We start from the raw sequence: 14,150 nt of genomic DNA, 5'->3' as shown, positions 1-14,150 counted from the left end.
CTTCGGTTTTAAATCCAGATTCTACTTTAATAACATCATCTCTCCCAAAAAATTAAATTCATTTAAAGAAAGTTCAAATCTAAACAATCATCTTAATCCATAATGGTTAATAACAAATCTTTAAACCTTAACAAATTATTCTTAAATCAGATCTATACTAACTTCTTCTATCCCTTATACTGCTGCTAATAACATAAAATTCAGAATATCCCTTTTCTTATTAAAATAAAATAAAATAAAACTTAATGTCTTAACCCTCCGATTTCAGATTACCAAGACAGACCATTTAAATTTTACACTTAATACTTCACCCTATTCCCCCTCTGTCCATTGTCCATTTCCATCTTTCACCGGATCCAAACCTCCAATTGTCCTCTTTTTTTGTACATCCACAGATCCAGACATAGTCCCCAACAGTCCTTGCATCGAGCATCAGGGTACGCAGTTCTTCTTCTTTCAGCTTCTCCGATTCAACGTTGCATTCTTCTTTTATTTGTAGAAATCTTAATTCTTTGTCCCTCACTCCCGAGCTCTCACCTCGGGGGCTGGATATAACAAACCTCACCGTCCCGGGGCTGCCACCCCCAAAGGACGTTTCTTTTTCCCGGAGTCGCCAAACCATCTCTCTCCATTCTTCCAACATCCCCTTCAGCTCTTTGCAAAGGCTCTCTTCCATGGTATCGAAAACTTGAAAGGTCTCCTCTGTGGGAAGTAGATTTTTTCTCATGTCCCCACTCAAAACCTTCAATTTCTGATTAAGCAGTTCCAGTTTCAAAATGATAAGCCTTTGTTCATCCGTTAGTCCAGAGTTCAAAACAAGTTCAAAAACAAAGTCCAACATGATGAGAAGGGGGATAGGTATCAAATTTCAGTTTCTATTTCTATGTTCTCCATTTTATGCCAGTAGTTTTCCGCTTCAACTCAAACTTTTCGTAGCCATTTTCCCTGAAACCAGGGCGCAAAGACGAAAACTTTAAAGAGGGATATTTTCCATCCTTTTCACCCCCAAGGGGAGATCTAAGTAGACTCACTCGTGAAAAAATCGAAACATTTTAACTGTCTTAGTAGCAACAGTATCATAAACCGTTATTTTCTTGCCGCCGAAGGGAGGGAGGCAGGCTTCCTTTCCAAATGTCTCCCGGATCGTTAAAAAGGCACAGAAATTAGTCCAATCGAGTACTCATGATCACCGGGTTTCTTTCGTTCCAAACTTGACAGGTAGAACTTAGACGCTCGTCGCGGGGGTGACCGCCGCTCCACGTCCCGGTTGGGGCATATCCCCTATAGCCCGGCTCCGTTGTCCCTTCACCCCCACTCCCCCTTTACAGGGGGAGCGAGGGAAGGGTTCAGAGCCATAGTGGGCACAGCCGGGGAGCCCGGGGTGCGGGACGCTCTTCCCGCACCCCACCGGAGCCCCGCTTTGCGGTAGCGGGGCTCCAACCCCCGGGACGGACTGGGTCGCCTCGCAGCCGAGGCAACCCACGACCGCTCCGCGATGGCGTCGCCGCCGGAAGTGCCCATTTCTTCCCCTTCTATTTGCCAGGAGGTGATGGGACCAGTGGCCATGATCTTAGTTTTTTTGATGTTGAGCTTCAGACCATATTTTGCGCTCTCCTCTTTCACCCTCATTAAAAGGTTCTTTAATTCCTCCTCACTTTCTGCCATCAAGGTAGTATCATCAGCATATCTGAGGTTGTTGATATTTTTTCCCGCAATCTTAATTCCGGTTTGGGATTCATCCAGTCCAGCCTTTCGCATGATGAATTCTGCATATAAGTTAAATAAGCAGGGAGACAATATACAGCCTTGTCGTACTCCTTTCCCAATTTTGAACCAATCAGTTGTTCCATATCCAGTTCTAACTGTAGCTTCTTGTCCCACATAGAGATTTCTCAGGAGACAAATGAGGTGATCCGGCACTCCCATTTCTTTAAGAACTTGCCATAGTTTGCTGTGGTCGACACAGTCAAATGCTTTTGCGTAGTCAATGAAGCAGAAGTAGATGTTTTTCTGGAACTCTCTAGCTTTCTCCATAATCCAGTGCATGTTAAAGCTATTAACCCCTTAATCGAGGCACAAAGATTGATTGATAGAAAGGTGGACCTGCCGGAGGAATGCTGTTTATTGACCGCTCAAACAGTTCAAAAAATCTTTGAACAATTACAAAACATCTCCAAGAAGTTGGATAACTTAGACGATAAGAGGCAATCTATCCCCTTTTTGCCTCCCTTAACAAGCCCTAGAGATAAGCAGAACAAACACAAACGTACATCTGTAAACCTGCCAAAAACCAGAGGAAATCTCCTTCACCCAGTCAACCTGGTACTGAGACCATGTGTGATAGTTCTGCATATTTTTCCATATAGAGGGCCTCTACCTTACTGGGAATCAACTACCTGGGCCAGGCATCATCTGAATCTGCTTCTAGGCCTTGACAGTGGAAGCATTGATTTAAAAGCAATCAAGAGGCTCGTCAACGATGGATATTCTAAAAAAATACTTCTAAGATTTGGCAGTCATAGAATTCCAACCAAAATTCTAGAGGGGAAAGCTTATTTAGCCCAGAAAGGAATTATCCCACATCGACATTTCAAAGACATTTCACTCAGACCATTGACTGCATTTAAAAGACTGAACAGGATCAACAAAGCCACGAAAATAAAGTAAAACTATGTACAGAGAATTCCTTCCAGTAGCACCTTAGAGACCAACTAAGTTTGTTCTTGGTATGACCTTCCTTTTTCATGCACACTCCCTCAGATATACACGAAAGCTCATACCAAGAACAAACAGTTGGTCTCTAAGGTGCTACTGGAAGGAATTTTTTTCATTTTATTTTGTTTTGACTATGGCAGACCAACACGGCTACCTACCTGTCTATGTACAGAGAATCATTCCTCCTCCCTGCTCTGCAGCCAGGGCCTGCACATCAATTAAGGCGAACTACGCAATTACCTAGGGCGCCAAAATGGAGGGGGTGCTGGCCAGCCTGCCCCGCTGCCCCCCGCCGCTGCTCTGCAAGCGGCGGAGTGACGGGGGAGGGGGGAGCAGCCTAAAATCGGGCTTCTCCGCCCCCTCCCCCAGCGGCAGAGTGGCAGTGGAGGGGGGAGCAGCCCGAAATCGGGCTTCTCCACCCCCTCCGCCAGCGGCAGATTGGCGGGGGAGGGGGGCGCCAGAAGGTGATCTTGCCTAAGGTGCATAAAACCCTAGCACCGGTCCTGTCTGCAGCCATCTGAGCAGAGTAGCAACCACACCTCCTCCTTCAGAGCCTGTCTAATAAAGAAGTCTGTTGCTACGGAAACCCTGCTTGTTGCTGGGGAAGACCTGTTGCTAGCAGAAAACTTGTTGCTAGGGGCAAATTTGTTGTTAGGGGCAAAACTATGCACGGATCATTTCAGGTAAATTTTTAGACTTACACTAACATTTCGTTATCTACCAGCCAAAGGGGTGTTTTCTCTGGACCTCTCTGTTAACATGGACTTTGCTCCGTTGGCTCGTTTGCTTCTCTACACGGTTTTGCCCAGTGAAGAAGTAGTGGCTCATTCGGCAGATTTCACCGTGGAGAACTGCTTTGCAAACAAGGTATGGTTGTGGGGACCAGGGGCGTAGCAAGGGGGGTGGGGGGCGGGCCGCCCCGGGTTCCATAATGGAGAGGGTGACAAATTATCAAGGAACAATTTTTTTAAAAAACATTTTTTTTTAAATGCCTGCTCCGAAGGTCTTATCTTACTATACTAGGGATTATGCAGCTATATATGAAATGTCATACATAACGGTTAATATCTTGACCCTCCTCCTCCTATGTCATGAAGGCTGAAATTTCAGTTCAGAGAACACTTACTGTTCCCAACCCTAACCCTGTGGAAAGCCATCTAATTAGACTTAAATTTGATTTTAAGATGTTTTTAGAAGGTAATTTAATTCTTGTTTGATTTTATACCAATGTTATGTATCTGATGTTAGCCACCCTGAGCCTGACTTTGGCCGGGGAATAAATAAAAGTTTTTTTTTTAAATATTACTTGTTATTATTCCTTTGTAAGAAAATATGAAACCATTTTTTGCGGGGGGGGGGGTCAATGGGGGGGTTGACAAGAAATTTTCCGCACCAGGTACCACCTGACCTTCTCATGCCTGGGGGGGGGTTGACAAATTTTTTTTGCCCCCGGGTACCAATTTACCTTGCTACGCCCCTGGTGGGGAATCTCTGAGGCCCGGGGCAGACGTGGCCATGAGGTTGTCTGTTCCCTCTCCGGCATAAACCTTTGCACTTGGTAGTCCATAGAGCACCATTTTTTTCCATCTGGACCAGCAGAATATTAACTTGTTGGCAGCTGAGGAGGGCAACCCAAGCTGAGAAAACAAATCCCAGGAGGGATTATCTCTGTGCTGTCATGTAATAGAATGAACTCTTCAAATTCCCTTTCTAATAATAATTTTTATTAATTCAATTACAATCCAATAATAACCTCATTATAGCAATACCAAATTGTAATACAATTACTAATTTATTATTATTATTATTATTATTATTAGTAGTAGTAGTAGTAGTAGTACCCTGTCCATCTGGCTGGGTTTTCCCAGCCAATCATTCAAATACCAAATTATATAATTTAGGTGGCCCCCCCACATGCAAGACTTGATGGTTTGATGATTTTCCATATTTCTGCGTTCCAAAATCTTATTACCGGTAATTTCAATTACATTCTGTTCAAAATAATAATCCCTTATCCATCAACTGCAATATTAATAACTTCCATTTGTGTTGACACATTAAATGATTTATAGATCTACAAGTCAGGCACCCCAACTATATCCTTGTTGTTCCTGTGTGTGGCAATTATTCTGCAGTGTTCCTTCCTGTCCTTGTAAAATGTAAGGCTATCTTTTCCGAGTTGTTGCTGTTCTCCATCGTGCCTTGGGCGGGGTTGATATCCCTTTGTTGTTTCAGAAATTATCCATTGCTCCGCCCCGTGCTTTGTTGTTTTGCAACTTTAACAACAGCTTCAAAAATCACTCCGCCCCAATAAATAACCTGTTTTCACAATTTTTGTTCAAATGTCCTTTATGCCTCCAGGTGAATCTGCGGTTCTCTGATGCTGAAGGCCTCCCTGCCAGCAAAACTCACGTCCATCTTGCGGCCTCCAAAGGCTCCCTTTGTGCTGTCCATGCTGTGGATAAGAGTGTCTTTCTCTTGAAGCCTGAAGCTCAGATATCCCCTAAGACTGTGAGTCAAATCTGCTTCTGAAGCTGTCTTCAGGTGTCACATTCCTAGAGCCACTTTTGCGCTCCCCTGCCGTGGGGTGTGCTGATGTCATGTACACGAGCCAGGTGGCATGTATGCCCAGAGCAGAGCTGTCAACTTTCCCCTTTTCTTGCAAGGAATCCTATTCGGAATAAGGGTATTTCCCTCTTAAAAAGGGAAAAGTTGACAGCTATGGCCCAGTGTGCTGATGTCGCATGGCCCTGGCCCCCTCAATTGTAGGGGCAAGGCCATATATCTCCAAAAACACTTCCTTTCCCAAGGGAGCCAAACTCTGGATAATCACTAGAACCTCTGGAGTCTCTCGTTTTTCAGAGACTGGGGTGCATGCAACAATTTTAAAAAACTAAGTTTCATCCCAGTTATATGCCGGACTGATAAACTGAGGACCGGGGATGCATAGGACTTCTGTATCCACTTTTGAAAAAGTTTGGCAAAGTGTTGAATGGACCCGTTCCTTTCTGTCCAAACTGTGTCCCGGAAACCAAGTCTCACGAGGCATAGTTGAGTACCAGTATGTTTAGCCTGGGGAAAGGGAAGACTGAGGGGTGAGGCTGAAGATAGGGCAAGCTTGTTTTCTGCTGCTGCGGAGGGCGGGACCCGAGTCAATGGCTCCAAATTACAAGAAAGGATATTCCAACCAAATATTGGGAATAACTTTCTGGTGGTCAGAGCTGTTCTAGAGTAGGACAGACTAACTTGGAAGGTGGTGGGCTCCCTTTCGTTGGAGGTTTTTAAGCAGAGGTTGGATGTATTGTATGATGTAGTTGAGATTTGCACATTGCAGGGAGTCTGACCAGATGATCCATTGGGCTCCCTTCCAGGCGTGGAGCAGGCGGGCTGCCCTGGGTAGCACCCTGGGGGGGGGACACTTGGGGCGGGGCTCCGCCCCCCGCCTATAGCCAGCAGTGAAAAAAAGCTGCTGAAAGAGGGGGCTTTCCCCCTTTCAGTGGCTTTTTTCGCCACTGCGGCTTTTTTCGCCACTGCGCTCCCTGAGGTGGCGGGAAATGGAGAGGGGCGGGCCAGCGAGGAAGGGTGTCATCCCGCTCACTGGCCCGCCCCTCTCCATGCCCCGGGGCCGGCTCCACTCAGGGAGCGCAGTGGCAAAAAACCCCCCACTGCGTTACCTGAGCCACCCGGGTGGAAGCGTCGCTCTGTGCGCATGCTGTTGTAACATGGGGATCGTGATTCAGCAAGTGATTTCATCTCTGACAGAGCAGGCAGGAGACAGCTTCTTCATGTAACACTCTTTATTCAGACAAACAAGACTGGGGAACTGAGGAGAGGGAGATACATTTATAGGGACAGTAGACGATACATTTTGGAGGGAACAATCTCAAGCAATCACAAAGCTGCCTTTTGGTGGGAACCAATAAGACTGAGGATCCAAATGCAGCAACTTGAATGAACCAATAGTAGCTGTTCCTTCTGGAACAGGAAAGCAGTTACTTTCCCCTAATGTGAATACAGACAATAGTAATCAGATATGATAACCCTTGAATCAATACACAACAAATGGAATTATATAATAGAAATGACTTGATATGCAATTGCACTATACAGAGTACCTAAATTTCCGTCCCTACGCCCCTGGTCCCTTCCTAAGAAGGTGATTCTATGAATGTGTGGCCTCTGTAATGGAGTCTGCAATCCCCTGGAAGCAATAGCAGAGAGGTCTGCTGATGACTTCACCCCTAGAAGAAGAGGAGGAGGAGTTTGGATTTGATATCCCGCTTTATCACTACCCGAAGGAGTCTCAAAGCGGCTAACATTCTCCTTTCCCTTCCTCCCCCGCAACAAACACTCTGTGAGGTGAGTGGGGCTGAGAGACTTCAGAGAAGTGTGACTAGCCCAAGGTCACCCAGCAGCTGCATGTGGAGGAGCGGAGACGCGAACCCGGTTCCCCAGATTACGAGTCTACCGCTCTTAACCACTACACCACACAGGTGTTGGATTGGTGTTGTTAACAGTTGTCAACAGGTTTACTGTTATGTACTGAGTTGAATAGGATCCAAAATGCAGTAGTCTGACTGGTCCTAGAACAATAGGATTGAGATTGCAGCAGTCTGACTGGTCCCAGAACAATACGATTGAGATTGCAGCAGTCTGATTGGTCCCAGAACAATAGGATTGAGATTGCAGCAGTCTGATTGGTCTGCAGGAGCCACCCAATCCATCTCCAGGTGGAAGTGAATCCGCACTCCGATTGGCATACAGGAGTATCCTGGAATTAGCCAATCACGTGGGGCCCATTGTGTAAATAGTGTATATAAAGCAAACGTTTTGGGGGAACTGCATTCCTCACTACTATGAGCTGAATAAAGAGCATGAAATTCACACTTGACTCCGAGTATATTTCATTTACCATACCCATTGAGCCAGTAACCCATCTCCTACTACCCTTCTGAGAAATACCCCACCCTGCCCTCCTACTATATATAAGGGTATGGTTACTTCTGCTTCAGTGTATCTGAAGAAGTGTGTATGCATACGAAAGCTTATACCAGAACAAACTTAGTTGGTCTCTAAGGTGCTACTGGACAATTTATTTATTTTTATTTCAACTTTGCAAGAGGTGTTGAAACTGTGGTTGGTTGGATAGTAACAATGGCCTCATTTTAGGACATGCTGAATTGTGGCTACTTTTGTGGTCAGGTTTATGATCTGCTCCCCGTGAAGAACCTCCGAGATTACGTCTACAGGCAGGACGATCTGGCTGAAACGAGAGTTGGTCCATGTATGGATGGGAAAAATATGGTTGTGGGAGACATCAGCGACAGACCTTTTAACTGGAATGAAGCTGACGTCTATGACATTCTCAAGGTGAGTGCCAAAGGACCCACTGCATTGGCATGAGACTCTTAATCACAGGGCCATGGGTTTGAGCCCCATGTGGGCGAAAGAGTCTTGCATTGCAGGAGTTTGGGCTAGGTGATCCTTGTGGTCCCCTCCTACTCTATGATTTTGGGGGGAGTGAAATGTCTGCCAGGAAAAGGAGGGCACATTGTAGGGACCCACCATGTGACAGTGGCAGCTCAGCCACCCAAAATCTAGGGCTGTAAGGAAGCATCATGTTGCATTCCACCCCGCATATGTCGCATGCAGCAGTGATTCCATGGACACTGGTACCAGAGCCTGCAATAAACCCAGATGCCAACTTTGCTGCCACATACACCCGGACAACACCATTACTGGCCCCAACAACATCAAACATACCATCTCGGGACTATTTAGTTGCTCATCTTCTAACATTGTGTATGCCATCAAATGCCAACAGTGCCCTTCAGCTCTCTATATTGGACAAACAGGCCAAACCCTATGCCAAAGGATAAATGGGCATAAATCTGACATCAGGAATCACAAGACAGAGAAACCAGTAGGAGAACACTTCAATCTACCTGGACATTCTGTACAAGATCTCAAAGTAGCTGTCTTATTACAAAGGAATTTCAGAAAGAGACTGGAAAGAGAAGTTGCTGAATTGCAACTTATTACCAAACTTGACAGTGTTCTCGAAGCTACTAACATGAGTTTGGCCAAACTGCGAGAGGCAGTGAAGGATAGGCGTGCCTGGCGTGCTCTGGTCCATGGGGTCACGAAGAGTCGGACACGACTGAACGACTGAACAACAACAACCAAACTTAAAACCATGGTGGGACTTGGTCTGAATAGAGACATTGGATTCTTATCTCATTGTACATGAAAAAGCTATTTTAACCATCTCCACCCTTGCTTTTTCCTATAAGACCAACTGCAGTTGTTTACAGTCGTCAACAGGTTTACCACACCTATCAGCCAATCACCCATTCCCACCACCATTCTGAGTAATACCCCTCCCCATCCTCTCACTATATATAAGGGTCTGGTGACTTCTGTTTCAGTGTATCTGAAGAAGTGTGCATGCACACGAAAGCTCATACCAAGAACCAACTCAGTTGGTCTCTAAGGTGCTACTGGAAGGAATTTTTGTTTGTTTGTTTGTTTGTTTTGACTACGGCAGACCAACACTGCTACCTACCTGTAACTAGATCCATTCTCCTGCAGTTTATTTTCCACCAAAAACTATTGTCCTCTGCGGAAAGATTATGTAACCTAATGTAAGCACATAAAGAAGAGTCTGCTGGATCAGGCCAGTGCATTTAGTCCAGTGTTGTGTTCTCACATTGCTCAGCCAAATGCCTGTGGGAAGCCTGCAAGCAGGATCTGAGCAAAAGAGCCCTCCCCCCCTCCTGTGGTTTCCAGTAACTGGTATTCAGAAGCATCACTGCCTCCAACTGTGGAGGCAAAGCATCACCATCATGGCTCATAGGCACCGATAGCCTTTCCCCCTAATTTGTCTGATCCTCTGAGCCATCCACGTTGGCGGCCATCGTTCCCTCCTGTGGAAGCGAGTTTCAAAGTTGAACTAGGTAAAAGGTAAAGATAAAGGACCCCTAGATGGTTGTTGTTGTTGTTCAGTCGTTCAGTCGTGTCCGACTCTTCGTTACCCCATGGACCAGAGCATGCCAGGCACTCCCGTCTTCCACTGCCTCCCGCAGTTTGGCTAAACTCATGCTAGTCGCTTCGAGAACACTGCCCAACCATCTCATCCTGTCATCCCCTTCTCCTTGTGCCCTCCATCTTTCCCAACATCAGGGTCTTTTCCAGGGAGTCTTCTCTTCTCATGAGGTGGCCAAAGTACTGGAGCCTCAACTTCAGGATCTGTCCTTCCAGTGAGCACTCAGGGCTGATTTCTTTGAGAATTGATAGGTTTGATCTTCCCGCAGTCCATGGGACTCTCAAGAGTCTCCTCCAGCACCATAATTCAAAAGCATCAATTCCTCGGTGATCAGCCTTCTTTATGGTCCAGCTCTCACTTCCATACATTACTACTGGGAAAACCATAGCTTCAACTATACGGACCTTTGTCGGCAAGGTGATGTCTCTGCTTTTTAAGATGCTGTCTAGGTTTGTCATTGCTTTCCTCCCAAGAAGCAGGCGTCTTTTAATTTCGTGACTGCTGTCACCATCTGCAGTGATCATGGAGCCCAAGAAAGTAAAATCTCTCACTGCCTCCATTTCTTCCCCTTCTATTTGCCAGGAGGTGTTGGGACCAGTGTCCATGACCTTAGTTTTTTTGATGTTGAGCTCCAGACCATATTTTGCTCTCTCCTCTTTACCCTCATTAAAAGGTTTCTTTAATTCCTCCTCACTGGACGGTTAAGTCCAGTCAAGGGTGACTATGGGCTTGCGGCGCTCATCTCGCTTTCAGGACAAGGGAGATGATGTTTGTCCACAGACAGCTTTCCAGGTCATGTGGCCAGCATGACTGAACCACTTCTCGTACAATGAGATGGAGGCCAGAGCACACGGAAACAACATTTACCTTCCTACTGCAGCGGTACCTATTTATCTGCTTGCACTGGCGTGCTTTCGAACTGCTACGTTGGCAGGAGCTGGGACAGAGCAACAGGAGCACAATCCGTCGGAGGGATTCAAATCGTCAACCTTCTGATCGGCAAGCCCAAGAGGCTCAGTGGTTTAGACCACAGCAGCACCTGCATCCCTACCATTGAACTAGGCACCATGTGAATAACTACTTTTTGAATCCGTCCTGAATATTTCAACATTCAGTTTCACTGGATGCCCATGAGTTCTAATGTCATGAGAGTACTGTGTCCAGTTCTGGACACCACAATTTAAGATGTCAAAAAGCTGGAACGTGTACAGAGGAGAGCAACCACGATGATCAAGGGTCTGGAAACAGGTAGGTAGCTGTGTTGGTCTGACGCTGTATTAATATATATATATATATTATATATATAATATATTATTATATATATATATATATATTATATATATATATATATATATATATATATATATATATATATATATTATAATATTATATTATATTATATATATATATATATATATATATATATAATATATATATATATATATATATATATATATATATATATATATATATATATATATATATATATATATATATAATAAACAACAGGTTTCCCATACCCATTGAGTCAATCACCCATCTCCTCCTACCCTCCTGAGAAAAACCCACCCCATTCCTCCTACTATATATAAGGGTCTGGTGACTTCTGTTTCAGTGTACCTGAAGGAAGTGTGCATGCACACGAAAGCTCATACCAAGAACAAACTTAGTTGGTTTTCTAAGGTCTCTAAGGTGCTACTGAACTATTTTTTATTTTATATATTTCAAGGGTCTGGAAACCAAGCCTTATGAGGAACGGTTGAAGGAGCTGGGCATGTTTAGCCTGGAAAAGAGGCTGAGGAGCCCTCCAAATATTTCAAGGGCTGTCACATGAAAGAGGGAGCAAGCTTATCTTCTCCTGCTCTGGAGGGTAGGGGCTGGACCAATGGCTCCAAGTTACAAGAATGGAGATTCCGACTAATCATTAGGAAGAACTTTCTGACAGTAAGAGTTGTTTGGCAGTGGAACCGACTCCCATGAGAGGTGGTGGACTCTTCTTCCTTGGAGGTTTTAAAGCAAAGTTTGGATGGCCACCTGTCCTGGATGCTTTAGCTGAGATTCATGTGTTGCAGGCGGTTGGATGGCCACTTGATGACCCTTCGGATCCCTTACAAATCTACAATTCTTTGATTCTATGAGAGAGGGAGAAGAATGTTTCTCTATCCCCCTGTATCCTTCCAGACCACCCGGCAGTGGGAAGACTTAGGAGGATGTTCAGCTCCTGAAGGGTTAATCCAGACTAGATAGAGGTTCTCCTGGTCAGGTATTTGGGAACAGAGACACAAATGCTGATCAGACATCCTGATCAAGTCTGCAGATGACACCAAATTGGGAGGTGTGGCTAATACCCCAGAGGACAGGATCACACTTCAAAATGACCTTAACAGATTAGAGAACTGGGCCAAAGCAAACAAGATGAATTTTAACAGGGAAAAATGTAAAGTACTACACTTGGGCAAAAAAATGAAAGGCACAAATACAGGATGGGTGACACCTGGCTTGAGAGCAGTACATGCGAAAAGGATCTAGGAGTCTTGGTAGACCACAAACTTGACATGAGTCAACAGTGTGATGCAGCAGCTAAAAAAGCTAATGCAATTCTGGGCTGCGTCAATAGGAGTATAGCATCTAGATCAAGGGAAATAATAGTACCACTGTATTCCACTCTGGTCAGACCTCACCTGGAATACTGTGTCCAGTTCTGGGCACCACAGTTCAAGAAGGATACTGACAAGCCTGGAACGTGTCCAGAGGAGGGCAACCAAAATGGTCAAAGGCCTGGAAACGATGCCTTATGAGGAACGGCTTAGGGAGCTGGGTATGTTTAGCCTGGAGAAGAGAAGGTTAAGGGGTGATATGATTTGTTGTTGTTCAGTCGTTCAGTCGTGCTTTTCTCCCAAGAAGCAGGCGTCTTCTAATTTCGTGACTGCTGTCACCATCTGCAGTGATCATGGAACCCAAGAAAGTGAAATCTCTCACTGCCTCCATTTCTTCCCCTTCTATTTGCCAGGAGGTGATGGGACCAGTGGCCATGATCTTAGTTTTTTTGATGTTGAGCTTCAGACCATATTCTGCGCTCTCTTCTTTCACCCTCATTAAAAGTTTCTTTAATTCTTCCTCACTTTCTGCCATCAAGGTTGTATCATCAGCATATCTGAGGTTGTTGATATTTTTTCCGGCAATCTTAATTCCGGTTTGGGATTCATCCAGTCCAGCCTTTCGCATGATGAATTCTGCATATAAGTTAAATAAGCAGGGAGACAATATACAGCCTTGTTGTACTCCTTTCCCAATTTTGAACCAATCAGTTGTTCCATATCCAGTTCTAACTGTAGCTTCTTGTCCCACATAGAGATTTCTCAGGAGACAAATGAGGTGATCCGGCACTCCCATTTCTTTAAGAACTTGCCATAGTTTGCTGTGGTCAACACAGTCAACACAGTCAAATGCTTTTGCAGGTGATATGATAGCCATGTTCAAATATATAAAAGGATGTCATATAGAGGAGGGAGAAAGGTTGTTTTCTGCTGCTCCAGAGAAGCGGACACAGGGCAATGGATTCAAACTACAAGAAAGAAGATTCCACCTAAACATTAGGAAGAACTTCCTGACAGTAAGAGCTGTTGGACAGTGGAATTTGCTGCCAAGGAGTGTGGTGGAGTCTCCTTCTTTGGAGGTCTTTAAGCGGAGGCTTGACAGCCATCTGTCAGGAATGCTTTGATGGTGTTTCCTGCTTGGCAGGGGGTTGGACTGGATGGCCCTTGTGGTCTCTTCCAACTCGATGATTGTATGATTCTATGCTGTTTGGGAATGCATAACACTCTAGAGAAGGGTTCATACTGGCTCATTTTCTCATTTTGCAGGACTTTGGCGTGACAATTATTAGCCGCACCCTGCGACGGAAGCCTTTCCTTTGCAGAGGACCGTTAATTGATAGTAAGAACCTGGTGTTGGCAATGTTGGTGGAAATTGTGGGAGTGGGGATGGGATTTCTTCCAGTTAGCCTTCGTTCCATCTTCATAATGCCCTCAAAATCACAAGATTTATGAGCCCTGCAAATTTAAGAGGAAAGATAAGAACTTAAGAAGAACCAATTCCAAATCTTGTCTAGCATCCTGTTCTCTGAACGGTTGCTTGTGGGAAACCAACAAATGAACACCCAACTACCCTCTACATCCCTAAGGGGCTTGATGCAATTGACTAAAACTTTTGCTGAGTGACTAGTTTTGCAGCCCTACATTTTTTTAAAAAAATATTAAGATACTTGGCAGAAGGGTTTTCAGGAAGAGTTTTAATTCCTCATCCCTGCCGGCATTTGCATGCTTTAAATAGAAAGTTTACAGTGGAACCTCGGTTCCCGAATGAAATCTGTTCCCGAACCCCGTTCAGC

At 45.0% G+C, this 14,150-nt stretch overlaps 1 protein-coding gene across 1 annotated transcript in view; it reads left to right on the top strand.

Annotated features, from left to right (window-relative positions):
* LOC117042572 (alpha-2-macroglobulin-like) overlaps positions 1-14,150 on the top strand; it is a 100,450-nt gene that overhangs the window by 32,551 nt on the left and 53,749 nt on the right. Inside the window, exons 17-20 of the mRNA XM_033142111.1 lie at positions 3,440-3,582; positions 5,077-5,226; positions 7,918-8,085; positions 13,624-13,696. Of these exons, the coding sequence (XP_032998002.1) occupies positions 3,440-3,582; positions 5,077-5,226; positions 7,918-8,085; positions 13,624-13,696 (534 nt within the window). The remainder of the gene's footprint in view (positions 1-3,439; positions 3,583-5,076; positions 5,227-7,917; positions 8,086-13,623; positions 13,697-14,150) is intronic.

This window comes from Lacerta agilis, chromosome 2 (assembly GCF_009819535.1).
Source record: "Lacerta agilis isolate rLacAgi1 chromosome 2, rLacAgi1.pri, whole genome shotgun sequence".
NCBI classification, from domain to species: Eukaryota; Metazoa; Chordata; class Lepidosauria; order Squamata; family Lacertidae; genus Lacerta; species Lacerta agilis.
The sequence above is the reverse complement of the archived record's forward strand: the minus strand, read 5'-3'. Positions and strand labels throughout refer to the sequence as shown.